The following is a 25,981-nucleotide window of genomic DNA, read 5'->3' as shown; positions in this document are numbered from 1 at the left end:
ACAGATCGTTACAAAAACGCTATAAATTCATGTAGGAAAATATTACCTGCATAATCTTTCACAGAATCACAGAATGCTTTGGGTTGGAGGGGTCCCTAAAGATCACCCAGGTCCAATCCCCGTGCCATGGGCAGGGATACCTCCCACTAGACCAGGCTGCCCAAAGCCCCATCCAGCCTGGCCTTGAACACTTCCAGGGATGGGGCATTTCAACAAAACAAGTTTCACATACTTCTAACTGCTTGTGTTGCATAAGTCCTAATGAATATTAAATGCCTGATGGTCTGATACTGAAATATCACTCTAAAAGTGGTACATTGCATGACTGACCATGTGAACTTGTTGGTCATTTGAGCTGAAGGATGAAAGGGTCCAATGAGCCTCCAAATTCTGCATGGACAGAACTGGCATCTTTTAACATCTGGAAACCAGAATGACCAGTAAAGTGAGGATGTGTTAAGAAGTTATTTGTACTGCTCTCCAGCTTTACCTAGGCCTAAGTCATTTTACAGTTCTGGAGGCTGACCATGCTTCTTCTTCCTGCTCAAAAATCACAATAATCATTTCTTTCAAAGGTAGTACACGAGCTGCCTTCCTTTTTCCTTCCTCACCTTGCCAACAGCATTGTTTCTGTGGCTATGTAGAAAGCCACAATGAGGAATCAATCCAGGCTGAAAAACACCTTTTTTGTCTGTCCTTGGGAGCTGAGCTGAGCCTGGATCAGTTCCCAAATCTGGTTCACTGTGGCCGCATGAATAAATACACCAGGCATGGCTGAATAGTCAATGAGAAGAGTGAGGACAACTGGCTGGCAGTCACTAGAGCTGCCTGTTCTAGCACTACCATTGAGAAAGTCCTTTCTTAAAACGTAACCTCCCCTTGGTGGCTTCCTGAATCACAGTTTCCTTGCTCAAAGTCTCCTGACTGCGGGTCTCTCCTGCACTAGAGAGGAATGAGTGCTGTTTTCTCCCTCCACCTCCTTCCCCACACACTAAGACAGACACACAATGGCTCTTGACACCACATCATTTAGTACTTACTGAAGTGAATCAGCGACCTGATGAGTGAAATCACCCAGGAGTAAAATAAGTTTGGGGCTGTGCAGGGAACCATGAGCATCTCCCACGCTACTCGTGTTCTCAAACAGAAGAGCTTTAAGAGCATTCCAAGCTAAGAATGACATCAAAAAAGGATTTCGTTGTTTACCTAGATGCTGTAAAAGCAGTTCCCCAAATCTACACCTTACAGTTCTGAGGGCATTTTCTGATCCTCCTGCATATCTCAGACTTAGCAGTTCATGGACGGCAGAGCAGGCTCCTGTGATGGACCCTCATGGCTCCCATCCCAGAAGTGGCCGTGAGTCCAACCCCAGCGGGCTGGCTGCCAGAGCTGCAGCCCCACCAGTCCCTTGGCCACCACAGCCTGGCAGTGCCCGGTACAACATTCAGGCCTGAGGAGAAGGCCAGAGTACAAGGCTTTCACAGGAGCTTCTATGCTCCAGGCTTCTCCTGGCCCAGCTTGCATTTAAAGGCAACTACCATAAGCACCATGACACCTGAAGTACCCTGGTCAAGCCCAGGCATTTGGCAAGCCTGTAAGAACACTGCTGTTCCTTCAAAGGCTGTGAATGTGCTGTATAGCAAAAAGCTGTTGACTGCACTGAGTTCCCTTCCAAGAACATGAGATAGAGAATTGGTCCCACAAACCCAGGCATTAGGATTTCCCGTGATTGACACAGCCCAAAGAATACTTTTTCTGTATGACTGTCCACATGAATAAGTTAGGAAGTTCAAAGACGGTAGTGACAAAAAAGAAAATCTAGGCCTTCAGCCTTCTGGAATTGGATTACAGCATAATACATGACACCTGACAAAATTAAGTGTGGCACAGTCATTTTAGTTAGTTGAATGTTGTCACATCTTGACACTACTTCCACCCCACCCCTCAGAGCAAATTCATATGCTTAGGGAAGGCCTTACAGTTCAAGTTAAAGAAGTTGCATCAAGAGAAGCCAAGTTCTTCTAAAGCAAAGCAAGATGCTCTCATTGTACAAGTTTCCTGCTACCACAAAACAGTTTAAGGGAGGTTACAGGCAGTGAAGAAGTAGAAGAGGTGGTTAAGTATCTCCTGGCTTTCCAAATTCGTTTAGAGTGATGGCAGAGTTCTCTTCAGCAAAAACACATGGATATTTTGTCATATATTTACTGACAATTGAAGCAACTTCTAGGTGGCTGTTGGGATTTCAAGACTGTAAGGACGGGCCACATAAAGAATTACACCCCCATCATTATCCAGCATATTCCAACGTTAAATTACCAAGACTGCTGAAAAGAAGTGGAACAACTTCTAATCTGAATTTGTCTAGCTTCATCTTCCAGCCACGAGATCTCATTAAACCTTCCTCTGTAAGATTAAACATCTTATGTACCAGAAATCTTTTGCACATAAGTACTTCTATATATATTTTTTTATCTCGCAGTCTCTCAGCATTCAGAAAAGAAGACAGACTGAATTCCTGTGGCTTCTTTCAATAACGTATGTTTTCCAGACCCTGTATTATTTTGAAAAATCTTTTTGAAAGCCCTTTTTGAAGTGTTCCTATCAGAATTAGAACCAATACTCTAAGAATAGCTTTGTGCACTTAGTCTAAAAGGAGGCTGAAGGAAAAGTTTAGCTTGACCTTAACCATCTCTCTTCTTTGTGTTGAAAAGACAACTAAGACATATTCAGTGCTGTTTAATCTAAAGCTTCTCTCCACTCCCTCCCCAACACCAGACGCAAAAGCATTAGTCTTCACATTCAGCTCCCATGTCATAACAAAGTCCACATGCGTCACCAGCTACCAGCGTAGGAGCTTCATGTTTTGTGATTTGGAGTGAATTTTATCATGAATAACAAGTGGATTTTATCATGAATAACAAGTCACAATAAAGCATCTGTCTGTACAGATAGACAGTGAAACATTGATAGTAGAGGGCTATCAAGTCAGGGACCTATGAGGAGAAGCTGAGGAAGCAGACCTTGTTTAGTTTGGTGGGAAGATGAGGAAGAGCAGCCTGCAACTACATGAGGGGAGACAAAGATCACAGAGGCACGGTTTTCTCACTAGTGTTAGATGACAGTAAAAGGCTCAATGGCCACAGATTCTAACTTGGAGGCTCAGGCTTCTTCCCAGGAAGACAGCATGGTACTGGAGCAAAATGCCTAGGGAAGCTCTGCACATCTCCAGCCCTCGAGGTTTTCATCACTCACCTAGCCAACACTGTGACTAACCTGATCTAGAGTTGGCAATAGTCTCACAAGACCTCTACAGGCCCCTTCTAATGAACATTCGATGATTCTGCTCTTAAGCGCTATATTCTTTGGTTCTTTCATTTGATGATAATCTATATTTTTTGAAAAGAATCAACTTTATCAAATGGGGTTATAAGAAGTTATATAAGCAAGTTTATTGCAGTATAACTTTAGCTTTACCAGAATTAACGTTTCTTCTCTAGATAATTGATAAAAATATTGAATAATGTTAAAGTAATAATAAATTCCTACAGAAATCTCCTAGGAAAACCTCCAGGGGATGACAATTTTCCCCATGCACAATGCTTTCTGAAATCTGTTAGCCAGTCTTTATTTCATTTAATGCTGTAATGATTTTGGATAGTGTTATTTTAAACAGATTGTCACTTACCAGAGAAGTCTAATTATATTCCTCAACAATTATCTTATATCAAGCAAGCTTTCTACCACCAAAAACATTAACCATTTGTTTGATTTCTTTTTTCTCACAACCATGTTAGCTGACATTAGTTACAATACCATATTTTCATTCTCTATAGAATGCAATCTTCTGAATTGCCTTTCCTAAGGTCACTCAAAATAAAAATATATTTAATGACCTTTAAGTATATGTATGTGCATTTAAAACAAAGTATGTTCCTAGATTTATTTTATAGCATTCTGAAATCTGTTTTAAAACATTTAAAAACCTGTTTAGACAATTGTAGAAGTATTATTGTAAGTTACCTATTTCTGTCTGTTTAGAATTAGCATCTGATTTTCAATATTTGAGTATTTAAGTAAGTATTTAAGTAAGTATTTGAGTATTTAAGGCGGCACAGACTGAAAAAACATTTATTTTGAAAGACAAAATCCCAGAGAAAAACACCTGGTGGCCACTATTAACAACTGATTCCTGAAAAGTAAAGGCAATACAATTTTAATTTTCAAGCACATTATCCATTTGAAGAGACTGGAATTTATCATGTATGCATACGTTAACATTTGTGCACATATATCATGTTAATGGTATATTATATCATAAACAATGATATATACATGACAAGGTTATATAAAAAACTCTCCAGATATGTAGCTAAACTTAATTTGCAGAAAGCAGCAAATAATCCTACAATATAGTGTCTATAAAACTTATGTTGTTGTCATTTACTTAAAACTTGAATAGTTAGCACACAAAACCTAAACCTCTATTAACATGCACAGGTGTAAATGCAAAAATGAAAGCAGGACCATGTGACTTTAATTATTAATTTTAATAGTACATGTCATAAATTACTTCTAAGAGAGAAACAAGGAAGTAGCACAATTTATTTGCGAACTTTAGAAACTCGCAAGTAAACAAGACTTTTTTAATCTAACACATACACAGAACGTTTTATTCACTTGGTTGTCTTCTACATAGATTCCCAACTACAGAACACATTTTGGATCCAAATTTTGCATGTAAGTTTGTAAGTTATTCAGATTTTATCTGGAAGCATCTGGATAAGGACATCAGGCTGAAACTAATATGGAAACAAGTATAGACAGACATAGCAATTCTATAAACAACAATTTCTTTTGGATTTCATAAGGGGACAAGTAAGATTTTATATCAGCCTGAGGCTGTTTTGAAACTGTAAGGAGATTCAAGAGGTCAAAGCATCTGAGCTGCACATCTGGGTTGTGCTTTCCATTGAAAGGTTAAAAAAAAAAACAGGGAATGCAGTAGTGTAAGAATCCTTTCACGCTTTTCAGAAAGGCTGAGCTTATATTCTTTTTTGATATATTAAAAAGCTGCAGTACTCTGTCACTCATTTTTTGTGGCATAACTTCATAACAGTGTAGGTAACGTATCAATTAAAAGATAACGTATCTATTAATCCTGAAAGTTATTGGACTATATTCAGTGAATTCTGGTGAATTCACCTAAAATACATTTAACTCAGCCTTTATATACGTGGTTGGTTGTTTTTTTTGTAAACAAAGGAAAAGTCATCACAAGGAATATATGCGTTTGATTCCTTATGTCTGTAGTCAGAGCCCAGAAAAACATTTATGCACTCAGCTTCAATGGAATTTAAACACTTATACCCTTTTCTGTATGAAGAAGAGGTTTTAGTCTCGTTATTTCATTTACTTTTTTTTTTTGACTCAAAGGTCTCTTAAATCTTTTTATAAAAAGACTGAAAAAATATATTTTACAGTAACTACATACACTCATCATACATTCATCTGTTCAATGGCATCCACTGCTGGTTCAGAGATGCTTAGTGGACATCAGTGGAAATTCTCACTGTGTTTCAATATTCATGTAGTAGTGGAAATACCAATATGGAGCATATTTTGTATTTAGTCTTCAGGAATATAAAATCACAGAATCACAGAGTATTCTTTGTTGGAAGGAACCCACGAGGATCACTGAGTCCAACTCTTGGTGCCGCACAAGAGCATGCAGAAATCAAACCATATTTCTGAGTTTTGTCCAGACCCTTCTTGACCTCCAGCAGCTCGGTGCTGTGACCACTGCCCTGGGCAGCCTGTCCCAGTGCCCGACCACCCCCTGGGTGCAGAACCTTTCCCTCACACCTAGCCTGACCCTCCCCTGTCCCAGCCCCATGCCGTTCCCTCGGGTCCTGTCGCTGTCCCCAGAGAGCAGAGCTCAGCGCCTGCCCCTCCGCTCCCCTCGTGAGGGAGCTGCAGGCCGCCATGAGGCCTCCCCTCAGCCTGCTCTGCTCTGGGCTGGACAAACGAAGGGACCTCAGCCACTCCTCATACGTCTTGTGTTCCAGACCCTTCACCATCTTTGTCACCCTCCTTTGGGTACTCTGTAATGGTTTTATGTCCTTCTGATATTGTGGCACCCAAAACTGCACACAGCACTTGAGGTGAGGTTGCACCAGCGCAGAGCAGAGCGGGACAATCCCTTCCCTCAACCGGAGGGCAGTGCTGTGCCTGATGCACCCCAGGATATGCTTGGCTCTCCTGGATGCCAGGGCACACCGCTGGGTCATGTTCAGCTTGCTGTTGACCATAACCCCTAGATCCCTTTCTGTGGGGCTGCTCTCCAGCATCTCATCCCCCAGTCTGTGCGCCTATCCAAAGTTGCCCTGTCCCAGATGCAGAATCCAGCATTTGGTCTTGTTGAATTTCATATTGTTGGGTAATTGCCCAGCTCTTTAATTTTTCACGATCTCTCTGCAAGGCCTCTGTACCCTTGAGGGATTCAACAAGTCCTCCCAATTTAATGCTGTCTGCAGACTAAGTATACCTTTAAGTCCTGTGTTCAAGTCATTTATGAAAGTATTGAAGAGAACTGGCCATAAAATGGAACCCTGAAGAACCCCACTAGTGACTGGCTGCCAGCCCAACATAACCCCAGTTATTATAACCCTTTGAGCCCAACTCAAACGGCCAAGTGTTCACCCATCATACAACACTTATATATCTGTATGCTGGACATTTTGTCCAGAAGGATATTGTGAGAAACAATATTGAAAGCCTTGCTGAAACTCAAAAAGGTTATATCAGCTGGCTTTCCTTGGTCAAATAGGTGGATGATCTTGTCATAAAAGGAAACTAAGTTCATTAAACAGGACTTTCTCCTCATGAACCCATGTTGGCCATGGCCAATGACAGTACTGTCTTTCAGGTGTTTTTCAACCACTCCCAGAATAATCTTCTTCATAATTTTACCTGGTACTGAAGTGAGACTGATAGGCCTATAATTACCAGGGTCTTCTTCCTTGCCCTTCTTGAAAACCGGAACAATGTTTGCCAGCTTCCAGTCAACTGGGACCTCCCCAGATTCCCAATACCATAAAAAAATAATTGAGAGAGGTCTTGCAATGACATCAGCTAGCTCTTTGAATACCCTGGTATGAATCCCATCGGGCCCCATAGATGTATATGCAGCCAGGTGGAGCAGCAAATCCTGCACAAGTTCACAATTATATGCAGTCAGGTGGAGAAGCAAATCCCACAGAATATGAGGAAAAAGACTTATGAAAAAGCAGAGCAAAGCAGAAGAAAATAGGGGGAGTCAATTCTGCAGAGGAAGAAACAAACACCTATTAAATAAATTTAGAATTAAAATGTCAGAAAAGTTATGCAAAAGCAGGAACTGGCAGAATTCAGTACACAGCTCCTCTCTGTTCTTCCCCTCCTTCCCCCGCTTAGTTTATTAAGAAAAGTAAAATAATTTCACATTGACTACAGCAACAAGCAGGTCTTACAAAACACTAAAGACCTGGAAAAATAAGTAACGTTGTTGAAGAGCAGAAAGAAGTGTGAACAGTAATTTCCAATATATTAAACATCAATAGTATGTCAGACTTTGATTTTAACTCCATTATTACAGATATAGTAAAGAGGTAATTTCATCTTAGTTGCAAATAAGTTTTACACATTTTGAACATGTTATCTTTAGCAGCAAGCCCACATTGATATGCTTTTGAAAACCAGCAAGATCCCAGGGACACTGAAAAACTCTCTCGTTCTAACTAATGGCTAGCTTTCCACAACATCACACATCCTATTTAGCAATAGTTTGCAGTAACTAGAAAACTGATGGACAGTTCAGAGTTCTAGGTCTTTTCTTCATCATCTATTAATATTATTCTTCATCACCTCTATTAATATTACTTACCTCTCTTTCCCAACAGAAATGATTCTATGCCGAGTAATTCCATGAACAACTGTAGGGTTTCTGGTTTTGTTGTTAATGGAATTGATTTCATTTAAATATTCCAATATTGCTTTTAATTTCACAGTGAAAAGCAAAGCACTAAATCTGAAATCCCTGGACTTATTCCCTTTCTCAGGAAAAAAAAAAAAAAAAAGTAGGATTTTCATATCCCCATGATCTTTATCTTTACATAAATATTTATAGTCCACCTTTCCTAATAGGTGCAGTTATTCTTTTTAAAAAATCTGGGTAAGAAGTACTATATTAACTCAACTTTAAATGATCCATTCAGAAATGAAGCAACCTTTGCAAGGGTTAGACTCCTTAGAAACTGAGCTGGTATTTACATAACAGAAACAAGCCTCAGCCACACAACCATGTTAATGGAAGATATTTTAAAGCATTAGACAGAAGCAAATAACTGCAGAATACATCCATACGTATTAATTCACCACTCAGGTATTATTTAGTATTAAAGAAAAATAAGTCTCAAAACAGCAGGTTAGCTATTCCCTTTAAAAGCAAATAAATATTTTCTTTTTCTGTCTAATGCTTTTTATACACACAGATCGGTTCAGAACATGCAATGGCAACAGGATGTAAACATTTCCTTAATGATCTTACAATTTATAACAAGCAAAGCAAACAACCAAACATCAGTACCTTTCCCTGTTGGGATTCAGCATTTACTTTATAGCTTTACAGATTAGCAAGAGTCTGGTCCCTTAAGGTTCAAAGAGTTTAGATCAATTTAACAGGTTACAGTGCTGTTGCAAGTCAATGTTGCTACACAGGAGACCTATTCATTGCATCATCATACAACCTAAGGAAATACTTACGTGCACTGGTACTGCAAACAAATCCTATCTAAAGGGGTTTGTCAGATAGTATTTGAATAAAACGTGTAATGCTTGCTTGTGCCACATCAGGTCTTTCAATGGTCTTTCTGACAATTTAAGTATCAAGGGAAAGCAATTCTCAATAAATATTTCCTCTGCTTACTGCACTACAGCACAGAGCTTCTAGTAATAGAAATGCCTCAAGGACTTACAGATCATGTTGTAAAAATACAGAGAAATTTAGTATAATACACAGTACTTGAAGCTTCCTATAGCGTTTCAGATTTTTTCACTCCCAGAACAGGTCATCTGTGAAGCGGACTGGCCTATAACATTCAGTCACAGTAGCACTGCTTTACCATTTTGCCTCTCCCTTTTTTTTTAAAAAAAAAGGTATACTTATCTTCCATGTAAACAATATTTATATGAACATACACAAGCTATCTATATGCAGGCTAGATAAACTGTAGATTGAAAAGTAGAACTACCATTCTGTTGTAATCTACTATGACTTAAAATATTGATGTTTACAATATGTTACAAACGATTTAACTGGCCTCATACAGAAGTCACACAGACTGGTATTTAAATGTAGTATATACCGCACAATAGAAAATGTGTTTTTAAATACCGTCTATAATATGTTGACATACTGTTTTTCAGAAGGACCTGTAACGTTCAATACACATAGTACTTGGTACTCCCTTAATGAAACCTACTTAATATTCTTACGTTCAGTACACTGCCCATTCTCTTATTTGCGCACTACTATTTGGAGCAGACTTTGGGGATGGATGTCTTAATTTCCCCATGAACTATTGTATCCTGCTCACAGCTCTGCTATCACAGGACTCTAACATGCTTATGGACTTCCCTTCCTGGACTGCAGTGAGAAGTCAGAAGTTATTTTGCAGTGGGAAGATGAGCTAAGGAGTAATTAGGATTTTTAAAATAAAATAATAATTGGATGCCCAGTTTGAGACTCTAGTCTATGGCCAATGGAACATAAGTGATAGACTCATTAAGAAATCTGTAAAGCTATAAAATTTAGGAAAATCTTATCCTCTGGTGCGTGTCACAAGATTAGCATGCTTTGGTTTGTTTTTTTTCCCCCTTTCAGGGCAATCACTGGCTTAATTTTCCACAGATCCTTTTGTGTGTCAAAAATAGTTAACCTGTTTTCACATTTAGTTAATTAAAACAAATAAGACTCAATATGATGCACACTAAAGCAATGTCAAAATTGCTGATGGAACTCAAGGATGTTGGATACTGAAAGCCTAGGAAGATAGACCCCTAAGGGCTAGATTTAAAGATATTTAGGCATCTAATCTCTACTAAAAGCAACATTTATGAGCTGTCTAAATACAAGTAACCTGGTTATATTGAATGTTTCTCCTTTATTCAATTTAAAATGACAGCAGAGAGGAATACATATTTGCAATATGTTTCTTCATAGCAATGAGAATATTGGAAAATTTACTTCCTTTTTGTGAAAGCTAATTTCACTTCTGGCTATTGGTTTCCACAGACCATCTACTGCAAGAAAAGAACTGTTGAAAAGATGCTAAATTGACTGGAGTATCTTAGAATTTGGGAAATCTAGGAAAGTTCAAGATTATTTCCTATTAGCCACCACCGGGATAGAGAAAAAATAAAGACATGCCTTTCTACTGAATGCCCCATGCTGTTTTCTATGGATAATTCACTGCCTGGACCACATTGCACTATAAGAAAAAGACGCCTAGTATGAAACCCAGCTGTTTACTCAGCGTAAGAGCAATTACTGCCAATTTTCAACTCTACAATCAACAATTCTCCAAGAAACCTCAACGAATTACATTTCTATGAGATAGGGCATGTAGCAGATAAATACAGGTTACTATTACAGTGTTTTCCCCGACACATTTATAAGCTGTTTGAACAAAACCAAACCAGTCATAAAATAAACCACCTGTAAAGGGTTATTTTACCAACTGTACTAGAAATAGATACTTGAAGTGTGGGTGAATGAAGTGCAAACCATATGCGACGTTGCACAGATTTGAGCTGGGGACTCTCACTCCTCAGAAGGACTGAAGTCAAAGGATGTTCCGTATGCAACATTCTTCTCTGGAAGTTTGAGCACTGGCTACAGATAATAATGGTTCACTTTCTACTGGAGGTTCACCTGCAGTAACTCACTTTTCAAGCATTCAGAAACCATTGTTAATTATGCATCCATAAATGAGGAAGCTCTACAGAGAATGCCCAATGTGTGCAAATACAGCTTTAGAGCTAAAAACGAAAACAACAGAATACCATCTGCACTCTTTCTTTAAAGAAGGCGATTGTGCAAATAATCATTTAATGACTAAACACAAGTATTAAGAATTAAAAATGTTAAGATGCTTATTCATGTCCGGAGGTGATTTTTCAGTTTATTAATAAACTTTACAAAAATATTTAGACAGCACTGTAGAATTATACCAGCTTTAAAATTCATCTGAGATAAGGTACCCCCCAAAATAGCCTTTTCTACATGCACAGCCTTCATCTTGTTTTATAAGACAGTGATATCTTATAAAGTGCAGCTGGCATATCAGTCACTTGCCAAATCCATTCCATCAACACAAAGTTCTGCACATCGTAATGCAGGACAGTGTTCTGCAGGAGTGAGATAAAAAAATAAAGAAGCAAACTGACCTGGTTGTGTTGTGGAGCTCATTGCTCTTGATGGAATGATAACTTGTTAACGGTGTACAGCCAAACCGTGGCAGAAGTTGTTCAGATTTTGAGGTTTTGCCTGAACTGGGGTGAATCTGTATAAAATAAAGAAAAAAACATCTTTGACCTATATGTTAACAACATGCTATTTTAAAGGATAATAATTATGTCAGCCACACTTAAACAGAACATCTGAAGTCTTTTTCAAAACTACATGTTCTTTCATATACATTTTTGCTCTAAATTCAAAAGCAAAGGACCACTGAAAATAAGACTAAAGCTAGTATTATTCAAGCTTCAGGGTAATCGACATACAAATTTCTATTATAGTTCATCTGCAGTCACACAAAAATGTAAGAAAGTAAAGGTTGAATTGGTCGTTTATTTTTTCAGTAAGATCAGGGAATTTTAAGACCTGTAAAGTTTGAAAGATTGAGGAAGAAGACGGATCACATCTTTGCAGCTAAGCAGCAGCCAATTCATAGTTTTACTGCAGACATTTGCAGTCAGCCTTGAAATGTGAATGTGCAGAAGCAGATCAGTATTCAAAAGCCTTTCTGGAAAATGTACTACTTCCTTTATCTCCAATGTTTATATAGTTTAGAATAGAACTTGTTGAAGTAATTAGCATAGTTGAATGGATCTCCCACTTACTAGCTAATGACATCTCTTGACACCACCAAGATAGTTGCTAATAGTGTGGGCTGCTCGAGAGTAGGGCAAGGAATTTTTTGCAGTTTCTCTGAATCTTTTCACAGTCCTGCTGCATTCTCAGTTCAATGCAGAAGCAGAGGCAATAATGTTCCTCTAATATTTCCATCTGCTGAAAGTTTAAAGCTGCAAAGAGGAGGCTTTCAGGAAACTAAAATATATTTTCATTCAAGCATAATATATGCAGCACAATGGGAGAGAGAAGGGTGTAGTGCATTACGATGACTGTGACTACCCTATTCAGCCACGGCTCCTGAAGCATCGAAGCAGTCAAAGATATTCTTAGTGCTGAATATCTTAGCAGCTTTTGTCACTTTTTTAAACCACCAACTGCACATTTAGTTTCAAGCTGAGCTCAGCCAAATTTTTAGATTGTATATTGTATTTTATAATATAATTATAACCAATTTTAATCATTTAAGTATAGCATCACTATCATTTGAGAAAGGGAAAAAATCACACATTTAGATACATAACTTCTGCTTTCGTGTCCACTAAAGTAGCCTGTTCAAACAGTCATGTTATTTGGACACATCCAATGTTCCAGCAGACAGCATCTGGAAAACTTAAGATTCATGATACTTCATGGAAATGCTGAGTCCTTTTCTTTGCTTACCTTGTGCATCAAGTTTCATGAAACATCAGATGCAACCACTATTAAACTGAACAGACTCCACTGTTAATCTAATCCAAAACCTCTATTTGTGTATATCTTTACGCTGACTGAGGCAGGCAAGATACTTCCCCATCTAGCTCCAGGAAATGTCACTGAGTACAAGTGCATAATTCAGGCCAGCAGAATTCCAACATGATTATTTAATTTCATAGAGCTCATCATTAACTTAGCAGCTACACAGATAATGAAGAACATTGTCCATGAACTCAACAGCCATTTATTCAGTATCCAGCCTCAGTTGTTGACTATGTGGTACCTCACAGAAAGTAGACCTCACAGAAAGGGTATATTGAAGTTTAACTATGGCCTTTACTAGAATGAGTTTTCAGCAGAGATTTAAACTAAACATAATAGAGAAGTCTGAACATTACGTTTTGACAACATTCTAATGAAAACGCTTCTATGATCACCCTAAAACTATTCTAACTTCAGTTCACATAGACCCTCACAGATATTCAGATAATATCAGATATTTTGAGCTAGTACGACCAGAGAATAAGCAGTCAGTTCAAACTGCATTCTCAAGCAACTAAATTTTCACTTCACCTTAACAAATCTTTACTTTTTCCCCCCATTAAAAACAACTGCATGTAATTTGCAATACCTGTACAAGACAGCAAGAGATCAGTAGACATGCCTGGCATGCTCCTGTCAGTGCAAATACTGATGCTCCACACTCCCTCAATACAACAGTACCACCCATACTGAACTCTGAGTTAGGGACACCAGTTTTGCTAAAACTATAAAAAAAATAAAATAAAAAAAGCTGCTTCAAAGATCTCCCATACTTTTCTGGGGCAAGAGCACTTATTTCTGGTGGAGAAAGATGACGTTAGGGAAGACTTAAACAAGGCAGACATACACAAATACATGCGAGCTGATGAGATGGATGCTCCCATGAGTGCTGAGGGAGGTGGCTAATGTCATTGCAAGCCCGCTCTCAGATTACCTTGAAAAGTCACTGCCATCAAGAAAGGTTCATGAAGACTACTAGAAAGCAAGTGTTACTCCTGTCTTCAGGAAGGGCAATGAGGAGAATACGAAGAACTACAGACCAGTCAGCCTCACTTCAATTCCTGGGAAGGTGATGGAGCAAATCATCATAGAAACTATTTCCAAATACCTGAAGGAGAAGACAGCGGTGGGAAGTAGTCAACATGTATTTGTGAAAGAGAATCATGCTTGGCCAGCCTTATAACAATCTGGATTAGGTGAGAGCAGTGTCTGTGGTTTATTTTGAATTCAGCAAGGCTTTCAGCTCTGTCTCCCATACCATCCTCACAGAAAAATTGGTGAAATACAGATAGATAAGTGGACAGTGAGGTGGGGTGAAAAGTGGCTGAGCTGCCAGGTTGTGACCTGCAGCCCAAAGTCCAGCTAGACAGCACTCTAGTGAGTACCTCATTGATGGACACTGGTGCCAGCAGTTTTTCACCAATGACCTGGCTGATGTTGCAAATCATATACTCAGCAAGACTACAGGTTATTCAAAACCGGGTGTTTGACAGAGCAGATGCTTGTGTGGCCACTCAGAGTAGGGACTTCAACGAGCTTCAAAAGGGTGGGGGGGTGTCCTGCTTTTAGCTAGGACAGAGTTAATTTTCCTCCTAGTAGCTGGTAGGGTGCTATGTTTTGGATTAGGATGAGAAGAGCGCTGATAACATGCTGATGTTTTAATTGTTGCAGAGCAGTGTTTACACCAGGCCAAGGACTTTTCGGCTTCTCGCTCTGTCCTGCCAGCGGGCAGGCTGGGGGTGCAGCAGGAGCTGGGAGGGGACAGACCCAGGACAGCTGACCCAAACTGGCCAAAGGGGTATTCCATACCATCTGATGTCATGCTAAACAATATATAGGGGTGGCTGGCCGGGGTGGGGGGCCGGCTGCTTGGGGCTGGGCTGGGCATCGGTCAGCGGGTGGTGAGCAATTGCATTGTGCATCACTTGTTTTGTACATATTATTATTATTATTATTATTATTATTATTATTATATTTTCTGTCCTAATAAACTCTCTATCTCAAACCACAAGCCTCAGTTTTCTCGTTTCTCTCCCCCATCCCAGAGAGGGAGGGGGGAGGGTGAGCGAACGGCTGTGTGGTGTTTAGCTGCTGGCCGAGTTAAAACCACAACAGGGGGCAAGCTACTTGGGTGGTGTCTGTGGGAGAAAGTAAAGAGCTGCCATGTGCTGCTCACAGCTACTCCAGCCAGACCTGCATCAGCCCCACTGCAGGCCAAAGCCGAGCCTCTCATCGAAGTTTGTGGAGCCTCTGTTTAATCACACTTAAGGGCAGAAAGTGCCATCCAAAGAGAGAAGGGGTGGGAGGCAGCAATACAGTGAGACACAGCGGGAGCACCAAGGCCAGCAGAGTAGGAGGTGCTCTGTGGCAGAGCGGATGATCCCTGCAGTCCATGGAGGACTCACGGAGAAACAAACAGACACTGCTGAAGGAACTGCAGCTCATGGAGAACCCACGCCAGAACAGAGTGAGAGGAAAGGAGCAGAGAGAAGCTGCGGCACCCTGAGCACAGCCACCCCTCCTCACTGCCTCCCTGCAGGGACAGAGAGCAACTTGTGGTGATAACAAGGGTGGGTAAAGAGGCACAGGGAGTGAGGTTAAGCCTGGGAAAGGGGGAAGAAAGGTGTTTTCCCTAAGCATGCAAATGTTTCGGGGTTTTAGTGTTTGTTTCTCAATACTCAATCAGTACTCAAATATTTCTATTAATTGGCAATAAATTTGTCCAAATTAAGTCTGTTTTGCCCACAATGATAGTTGAAGAGTGATCTCCCTGTCTTTATCCTGACCTACAAGCTCTCTTGTCCCTGTTCTTCCTATCCTCTCCCCCATCCTGCTTGGGGGGAGGGGACCAGGCGAGCAGCTGGGTGGGAGTATGGCTACCAGCTGGGGGCAACCCACCACAACAGGCCAACTGGAATGTCAGGAGGTTCAACAGAAAGTGCAAAGTCCTGCAACCCGGGGAGGAATAACCCCATGCACTGCTACACACTGGGGGCCAACCAGCTGAGGGGCCCTGGGGAGAAGTTAAACAGGACCCAGTAACATGCTCTTGCAGCAAAGCCCAGCCACAGCCTGAGCTGCACTATGCGGTGTCATCAGCAGGCCAAGGGAGGTGATCCATCCCCTCCAGTTAGCTCTGCCGAGATGGTTTCTGGAGAGCTATGTCCAGCTCTGGGCTCCCCAGGATGGGAGTCACACAGAAATACTGGAGTGAGGAAACACTGATGATACTGAAGGCATTGGACATCTCTCTCATGAGGAGAGGCTGGGACTGTTTAGAGAGGAGAAGAGAAGGCTCAGGGAGAGCTTATTAATGGGTATAAATTCCCAATGGGGTGAGAAAAGAAGAGTCAGGTTCTTCTCAGGGACATGGAGTGACAGAAGAAGAGACAATGTGTAGAACCTGAAGTATGGGAAATTCCATCTAAACATCAGGAAACATGTTTTCCACTATCAGCAAGGCCAAACACTTCAGTAACAGGCTACCCAAATTGTTTGTGGAGTTTCCGTCCTTAGAGATCTTCGAGCCTGACTGTACACCATCTGGAGCAGCTTGCTGTAGTTGACCTAGTCTTGAGGATGGTGTTGGACTAGGTATCTCCAGAGGTCCCTTCCAACCTCAGCTACTCTGCCATTCCGTGATGTGGAAGTTCAGAAATTTTCCCTTCCAAGACCACCACGGACAGCACCACCACATATTCACTGAGGTTAAAGCTGCTGAGAATAACTCCCACATAATAAAGCATTCTGCTGGGATTCCCATAAAAAGATTTCTGCTAATGAATTTTGTGAATTCAACTGCATTGGTAGTCTTATATTTTATGAAGTGATGTTGGCACCCTGCCAACAACCTCTTTTCATATAGTTCCTGTAAATGCAAAGTTTTCATTAAGCCAAGTGCTGTTGTTCAGGCTCAGTTTTAAAAACTCTTTGCAACTATGATACAAGGCTCATATTGTCAAATCTCACATTTAGAACCATGAAAAATTCCTCGTCATCATGTGCAGAATTATACCACAACAGACACTCTTATTCAAATGCACTTCTGCTGATAAGCTGACATGCTTCGTTTCTTTCCTTTTACTGAAGGAATGTCATACTGTAAATGAGCCAGCATGAACTGCAGTGCCACATACTTTTTAATGTTAGCACTGAACCAAAGGAAAAAAAGAATAGTGCTGGCCACAGTAGATTAAAATTCTATGTGGGGTACTACAGCCCATGGGAGATGCATTTGTACTTCGCTTCTACCCACAAAAAAAACAGCATACAGCTCCCGATCTGTCAAATCATGTAGATAAGCAAGTGGTTCCAGGATACAGTATAGATTATCTGCACTCCCTAAAGCAATCCACTTTAACTAGATGATAATTAATTTCTCACTTTTTTAGCCAAATTATCATAGAATCATCTAGGTTGGAAAAGACCTTCAAGATCAAGTCCAACCACCGACTTAACCTACTGAGTCCCATCACTAAATTATGTCCCTTAGTGCCACAACTTGGCCATAGCCCAATACACATCAAATTAACTTCTACTTTCATATGTATCACTGGAGGTGATGTGCATGTGACTCGGGTTCGTTCACCTAGGAACAATGATCCTGTTCCTATTGTTTCAAAAGGAATTAACTTAGTAGTTTGTGTACTCCAAGGACTGATGCAGCTTTGAAATTGCTACAGAAGAATGCTATGAAACAGAATTTAGATCTTCATGCCCAGTGGCCACCGTAAAGCTTATGTTTCCTATGACTATAAATAGATGCAATGTTTTCAAACAGAAATAAGCATATCAAGTTAATACCATTCGTTTAAACTGTCATCTATCACTGTGCTATCCCAAGACTATATTCACTGACTACCTTTCTTCTGTCTTGTGCCTATACTTCAAAATTCTTTTGGGAACTGGGTTTCTGAAACAGGATACACTGAAAACAAAATAACACAATTCAGATAAAATAGGTATTTCTACTTCCCTCTTCCCCAAGATTAATTTTTCACATACACTTCTGAAATAGTTTCATAGGCACATAGTTTTCAAGACTACCTCCCAACGACATCTTCCAGATCTTTCTCTTCCAGCAGGGTTCTCTATCCCACTTAAAAACATGTCTATTTGTAAAGAGGGTTAGAAAATCATTGTGCAAAACCTTGCAGATAAAAATATAGAATGCTACATTTCATTAGGTTTTGAACATGACAGGTTCCCTAGTAATCCAATTGATTTTCTGCTGGATATACTGTTTTAAAATAGCTTTCAGTTAATTATTGCCAAAATTGTTGTCTCATATTTGAGATCAAAATGCGGTGGGTCATTCACCTCAAGGATCACAAGAAAAGCACAGTAGTCACTTCTTCTCACAACAGCTTGTGTGTTAAAAAACTAAGCATCTACAACAGCTGTGAGAATTAATACAAATCCTGTTGTCCATTGAGCAGTTTAGCAAAACACATGATTAAAAAAAAATCTGGAAAAAAAAAAAAGCCAACAACTGATCTCTACAGGGCATGAATAACGTAATGGTTAAAAAAAGAACACTTCTTCCAAGTGACTGTTTTGTTTTATTTTGCACAAAAAGAATCTTGAATAATATTCCTACTATACATAGTGAAAATCAGAAATTAAAAATAATCAACCTATAGACCTTATAAAAAGTACTGCATAACAATATAAAGACTGGAAGACAAATTACAGTAAACTAGCACTAAATTCACCCACATAAACCAAATGCAGAGTACCAAAATCCAACCCTTCTAACTTCATATGAACCTTCAAAGTTTGATTGGAAAGTGAGCTGGTGTGTGGAAAAGGAGAAAGTTAGGATCAACCTTGTTTATAATTCACACCACCATTTCTTAACACAAAGCCCTTAAAAGCATCACATCAAAAAAGGAATTTGTTACTGATGGCTGTATCTTCTGTTATTGCATTTTTACATTTGGTTTACAAATGTAACGTAAGAATAAGGTAGATTAAAGCCATGACAATATGCAGCATAACATGATTGGGTAGTGACCTTTACGTCCAAGTATAGTACGGATTTCTTAGCAGTATTATCAAAGTCTAGTCCAAGAGATACTGGGGTATATAAGCGCTTTCAGTGGGAATTTAAGGCTTCTATAGAACAAAGCTTTCAGTATCCAGAGCTCAGTACAGGATTAAATATTTTACAATAAGGTATTCAGGTACCTTACTCTTAATTAGGTGTCTGCTTAAAAACTTTTTGAAGTCAACAGCAACTACATATGTTGACAAGTTTGGTATTAAAGAACTACTCCAGCAGCAAGTTCTGGACTGTCAGACTTTTATTTCCCCATTAAAGTCATGTTTGATATGTAATGAATGCCTAGCACAATAGTTTGTTGATTTTTGTTGTTTGTTTTATTTTAAACAGACCCTGTACAGAATTCACAGCTAGACTAACATATAGCTAGTTGTAAATCACAAACATGTAAGTATACTGGGTGGCAGGGGATGCACCATGTGGCGCAGAAGGGAGATAAGGACTGTATAGTCCCTTCATCTCCCACCAAGAACATGCAGAACATGCAGATGGTGATGAACAAGAACATGACGGTGATGTGTCTCAGTGCACATCAGCTGCATGCCCGCAAAGCCACCAACCTCTCCTCCTACCCATTGGAACTGGGCTGAAATGTGACATCACTGTACTTTTCCAGTTACGCATGTACAGTATCACACCTCGCATGTTGTGAGCATACTGCTCATGTGGTTTTCAGTGGGAAGCCTCAGACTTCCAGGAAGACAAATTCTGCTTTCTGAAGCCCTCTCAAGCTAGCAAGAGAACCACACAAGCCAAGCTTTTTTTACGTTCACCATTCACGGATGAAGCAAGAAAGATTCCTGAACAGCAAGATGTGATGCTGCCTTCCACCAGAAATGAGCCTTAGGCCTCCATCATCAGGATCAAATAGCATGCTGCTAAGCAGCTGCCTCGACGCTACAACATATTGGTACCAGCATCTGCTCGGTTTCCCAGTGAAGCCAGTTGGCAATAGGATCTGTCTGTCTGAAAGCAACCATTTTTTTCAGAGACTTGCACAAGCAGTGTGAGCTCTGTGCTATTTACCTACACTGATGCTTTAGTCACGAGATATTTGAGGGAGGCAGGACTTCAATAATCAATGATTTATTATCAATTATGATCAACAATTTATTCATCCACTGATAACTCCCCCCCCAAAAAAAAAAATCTAAAAATGCATGAGAATAAATGTAATCATAAAACATTAGAATTATTAATATCTGGTTATATTAGAATACAGAAAGGAAAAAAGGAAAGGTCATGGCCTGTTTATTCTAGGTACGCATACACACAGAATAAACCATAGAATTTCCCTTCTAGATAACTCAGATAAACCTAACACATAATAAAGTAGATGTTACTCTGCCCTTTACTTGCAAAGACAGAGTAAATAAAGAATAGGGGAAAATGTCTTTACCTGAAGGTCCTCATCTACGGTTATCTGAGAGGCACAGCACCTGAATATGAGACATATCAGAGCACCAACACTTCATACAGAAATGCACATTTGCATTTCTGCAACATATTTATTTAGAATAACAGGCTAAAACTCATGAAAAAAAATTATTCGCATACGAGTCTGTCTGTCTCGGACAAACTCTACAGGGAGAAACCGGTTATCTAGTAGAGGAAGCCTCCAAAGGGAGTCTCAGACAATCGCCCTCTATATGAATCACTCTCACTCAGATCTTTTAAAAAAATATTTTCTTAAAGTGATAAATTCAGACTAACAAGAGAATCAACACAGGAGAGGGGCCATAGGCACATAAGAGACGTTAGCGAGCTCAGTAGGAAATAGAGGCAACTTGTACGTGTTTTTATTTTTAATAACAGTGATGCATTACAAGAGACATCCAATGTTATTTCATATGTTAAAAGCAGCCAAGTCAAAATTTTCCATTTAAATCTACTATAGAGAAGTAAATTTATCTGCTTAGAAGCAGGAAGATGATTGTCGGTTTTAAGTTATGAAGAATCCTCTGGTTTTTGTTGCTTAATAGCCAAAGATTTTTCGGTTCACTGAAAGCAAATTTCAGTCAAATTTTCCTCAGTTAAAGCATATGGATAACCAGACACTCTATAAGTTTTTAATATATAAACTTCTGATAAAATTTTATATTTGCTGTCAATGAATTTTATCAAAGTGTGGAACAATTTTTATACTAGTTTCTATATATATTAGGCTTCAATTTTGACTACCTGATGTCTAAACATTTCACTAATGCTATGCTTTTAAGAACTTGTCCTTTAGTGGTAGATTTCTTTACAGTAGAGCTTTGCTTTTCTTCATAAGATAAATTTACAACTAAAACTGATGTAACAGTATGGTTCAGCAGGGACTAAGTGACACGTGGAAGTTTGATCAATACTTTGGCATTTCCAGCAGTGGAATACAAGACAAGAAACCAGACTTTCTCCATCAGGTAGTTAAACCAGATCTCAAGCAGAAAAAGTTATTTTTATGCAGAATTAGCTTTCTATGATTTCACCAATGTCACTGAAAAAAAAAATCAAACATTATATTTGCTTGTTTATAATTTGATAACATGACATAACTTCCACACAGGAACTTAACAGCCACAATACAAGAGAATTATTGTTGCACCCAACTGATGAACTGAACTCATAAAGCAGAGCTTAGGAGAAAATCCTGACCTCTGCTGCAAGCCCACGCTGCTAAAAACATTTGTAAGTGTCATAGAAAGTAAGTCTTCTTCAGAAGGGTTATAAAAAAAATATTCTGACCAAGTTCTTGTCAACTCTCTCTCACTGTCTGAAGTTTAAAGAGAAACAAAAAAGAAAAAGAAAAAAAATGGCCCAAAACTTGCCAAATCAACTGCCCCCAGCCTTTCCCCCTTCAGATACCGTGGGTGTACACAGTGTCGCAGATGTTTTAATGCAAATATTTACATGCATCCAGTTAATCACACACAAGCTTACAAATTCTTGTATCTCAGGTATGTTTATCAGATCCAAGAAAAATGTTTTAAAAACACATATCTAATGATAAGCTACAGGCAAATCTCACTTAGGAAAACAAATTCTCTATCCATTTATTTTTGCACATAGTTACATACATAAAAAGAATTAATTTTCTTCTTATCAAGTGACTCAGTTTCCCTTCTTTTTGCAGTTATAACTATAGCAAGTATTTTAATTTGAAAGATTTCACACGCGCAGTCATTTCAGTTTCAACCACGTGGACTTGTTCTTTCAGTGCTAGAACTTGATTTTGAATTGCATATTTAATATACTCGAAACCTCAAGAAATATCACAGCTGAAACCACCAGGTCTCACAAAGACTTAATAAAAAAAAAAAATTTGAGAAGAAAAACATCATGCTGCACAACAACTACAACAAAAGAGTATGTAAATGCAATAAAACCTCACTCAATTCAGGTGAAAAGAAAAACACAAGCACATCTGAGGCTCAAAAAGCTCAGCACTTGTTCTCACTCACAGAAGAACAACCCCGACTGCATGAAAACAGTTTGAATTAAAATGAAGTTTTGGCAAATACATCAGGAAGTGCACTGCAAAACACTGCATCTGTCATTAAAAGAGAGAGAGAGAGAACACACATAAAGATGTTGTTTAAACTCATCAAAATTTTAGTTTTTTTCTTCCTATTCTGTCATGAAGAGCAACAACCCAAATACCCATGGAACAGACTACATCTTCAAACAGATATGCTACATTCAGTTGTTGGCCCCCAGGTTTTGGTAGTTTTGTTAATTCAGAGCTCTTAGATGTGAAAGGAGGAGTTTGGTGTTTCTTTTTTATTCTTTAGAAACGAACAGGCAGGAGATACCAACCAGTTAACCAGTCACCAAATTCATTTTATGCTTCAGTGAGACTGTATCCTCCTTGCTTTTGTCTCTAATTAAGATAAAACAAACAGCAAAAGGAATGACTATCTCCTTATTAAAAATAATAATGAGTGTTCAGCCCTGTCTTAACTGGTAGGTTACAGAGCACAGCATGTGACTTACCCAAATCTATCACAGGCAGGTTTTTAGTTGTTCCCCCCACCGTTAATCACAGGCATTAGATAATGTAATGATTCTAATTACTGCTGCACAGCCTTAAGAGGCCAGTACCATCTGAAACTGATGGGAAATATGTCAACTTAAAAAAAAAAAAAAACAAAAACAAGTTGTAGAAGCCAAATCAAACCATCACCTGTCAAAGTAATGTAAACAAACCTAATGTCAAACAAAGTAGGACATTTCTTAAGCCTTTGGGATTCAAACAAAAGTGCACGTACAGATTAGCGGAGGCACAGAGGCAGGAAGGGGACACAATAGATGGTGGAGGTGGAAACACAGTGTGGTTTCCAGCCTACGTTTTTTTTTCGGGGGACAAAACACGGCAAAGAACTTTTCTCGTGTAGCTTTCAGAGAGATGGATGTTCCATCCATCCAAAGAAATCCAAAACTGCAGTCACAATCTGTAATTCCTAGCACACATATTGCTCCATTCTGAAAGAACTGGAATTAAGAGAAAAACACAGATGTAAGGTTTGTGAATATGCCAGAGAGGAAGAGGTTTTCAGTGGTTTACAAGATACAGAATTTAACAGTCCAGTTTTCAGAAAGCTCAGGTTTCTAACTAATAGAAATAAAATTTCTACCTACCCTCCCCCCCCACCCTCCTTATATAAAAAAATTACCTGGGTATCCAAATGAACCATCGCCTGCCCTTCAAGCATAAATCACTTTGGTAACTGCATTTCTATAGAAAAGGAGAACTTAATGGAAGTGGTCAGGGATTTTTTTTTCCGCAACAGGCAGGAAGCATAAGAAAAAATAATTAAAATTATAGCATTTTATTTGGATTTACTGCCAAATCCATGTAGCAAGTAAATCCAGATGCACAAACAGGAATAGATTTTATGTCCTTCTGCTGGCAGAGCTCCAACAACCTGTCCGCAGCCCCTGACAGCTCGTACAGCTGCAGATTTCCTGCCTCAGCCTCTTGACGGCAGGCACTTCACTCCAGTTTTTGTTAGCACACCTACCAGACAGCAAATTCAACTAGAAATGAGCCTCACCAGAAGCTTCATCATAATGTTCAAGGACATTATGCATGCCATACGGCGGACTTAAAGAGCAAATAAATATCCCATTAAGTATTTTCCAGTATATCCAGATTTTTTCAACTTAAGTTTGTTGTTTTTTTTTTTTAATTTTATTTTTAAATAACACAGTAATTAAATTCCTCCTGAGCTATGGACAACTTCACATTCAGATTTGCCTAAACAAAGTTACTTTAAACTAAAACCTAACAGAAAATATGAAACCAAGAACAGAAAAAAAGATACCTAAAGGAAAATGCCTAACCTAATTCATCACTAAATAATGAAAATTATTTAATAAAGACATTTGCTTAAATAAAGGCACAGACATTCACACTGAAAAAGTCCTTTATTTGACTTCAGCTATGCTTTATTGGTAATACAGAGTTTGAGCTTAAAACTAGTAATTACAGAACAACTACACAGTCCCACAACTAGAAGAAGCTGCTTTCCTCATGAATGTAAACATCCCTAACCATAGACCTGTGGCTAAAAGATCCTGCGTAAAACCGGATGAGGTCTCCTGAGAAATGACTTCAGTGACGCCATCTCCTTTCAAAACCCACTCAAATTCCAAGTGAGCCAAATCTCGGGTCATTTCAGGCTCACAAAACAAGAACCAGGCTCATGTGGCGTAAGCCTTCTCTTAACTCAGGATTGAGCGCAACCACGATGCGCTATGCAGGATTTGTGACTAAAGATGTTTCTGATTAATAAATTAACTGTAAAAATTAAGAAAATATATGACCTAGTTAAGTGACTAAAATAAAATAAAATAAAATAGTAACCTTCTATTTGCTCGCAGAAAGACATTTATTTGAGTATTCAGCTATTTCAGTGCAAGTCACCAACCTGGCTTCCCAGTAAAATGAAGAACTGTTTTCATAGAATTGATACTATCTTGGACAAGTACGTTCAGTTCACATTTAGTATGTTTCTAATTTGAGTAGTCTAAAAGAAAGATTAGTTGATGCTTCTGCTAAAAAATTAAAGTTTATAGATGCTGTGAGGTTTAACACTGATGAAGCAGCTACTAGTGTGAAATCAAGAGAAGCCTCGGAGATTTACAGTACTCCTAGCACTATCACAAAAAAAAAAAATCCATAAAAAAATAAAAGAGTAAGCACAGAATTGACCCTATGCTGACAAAAGTCAACTGCACACAGGCTTTTCAGGACTAAGCAGGCCTGCTGATGCTGCAGCTACAAGTGCATTTTATTAGCACGTTAACACTGTTCCAACAGTTTGATCACCTAACAAAGTTGTGTTTGTTGGGCTTTTTTCCTGCTCTTTCCTGCTTCTCCTCAAATCCCCAGAAGATAGAAGAGGTCACTGACAAAACCTTCTAAGGCTGGCAAACTCCATCATCAACATCACTTCTTTCTCCCTTCTTCCCGTCTGTCTCTCTTCTCTCTGTCTCTCTCCCCATTCTTCTCTACGTATCTTCGTCTCCCTCCGCCTCTCTCCCCCTCCCTCCCCTCCCTCTTCTTCTTCTTTCTGGTATAAGTAGGAAGAAACCTTATTTCTCAAAGGCAGGTAGAAAGACCTGCAGACACCCAAGAATAAAAAACAATCCCAAAGCTGAGAATCAGCAGGAAACAGAAGAAGACATGCAAGAGGTTATAAGAATTTGCTGGGCTGCCTGAAGACAATGTTTGATCTTGAATGGCAGTTCTGAGTTTTATCCCAAAATTCGCCTTCAGCTAAAGCAGTCAATTATGATAAAAGGACAAGGAAAAGAAGCAGTAAGTGAAAGTATAAAGGTGTTCAAAAAATGTAGAATTTTCATTCAGCAATAAATGGAAGTATGACAGCATCTGCTGAGGGGAAAACAAGGGAAAGAAAGGAGGTGCAAGGCAACTCATGCGGTAGGCAAGTCAAAGAAGCCCCAGTTTCACGTACCTTTTCGATGGTTAAGTAGAGAAAGCAAACATCTCCATTTCACTTGGG

At 39.2% G+C, this 25,981-nt stretch overlaps 1 protein-coding gene across 2 annotated transcripts in view; it reads right to left on the bottom strand.

Moving 5' to 3' along the window:
* HDAC9 (histone deacetylase 9) overlaps positions 1-25,981 on the bottom strand; it is a 480,254-nt gene that overhangs the window by 433,961 nt on the left and 20,312 nt on the right. For both annotated transcript variants that reach the window (XM_048068356.2, XM_048068353.2), the window contains exon 2: positions 11,485-11,600. In XM_048068356.2, coding sequence (XP_047924313.1) covers positions 11,485-11,506 — 22 coding nt within the window. In that variant the 5' untranslated portion in view covers positions 11,507-11,600. The remainder of the gene's footprint in view (positions 1-11,484; positions 11,601-25,981) is intronic.

The sequence above is a fragment of the Anser cygnoides genome, chromosome 2 (assembly GCF_040182565.1).
Source record: "Anser cygnoides isolate HZ-2024a breed goose chromosome 2, Taihu_goose_T2T_genome, whole genome shotgun sequence".
Classification (NCBI taxonomy): Eukaryota; Metazoa; Chordata; class Aves; order Anseriformes; family Anatidae; genus Anser; species Anser cygnoides.
Note: the sequence above shows the minus strand (reverse complement) of the source record. Positions and strands in the feature narration are given on the sequence as shown.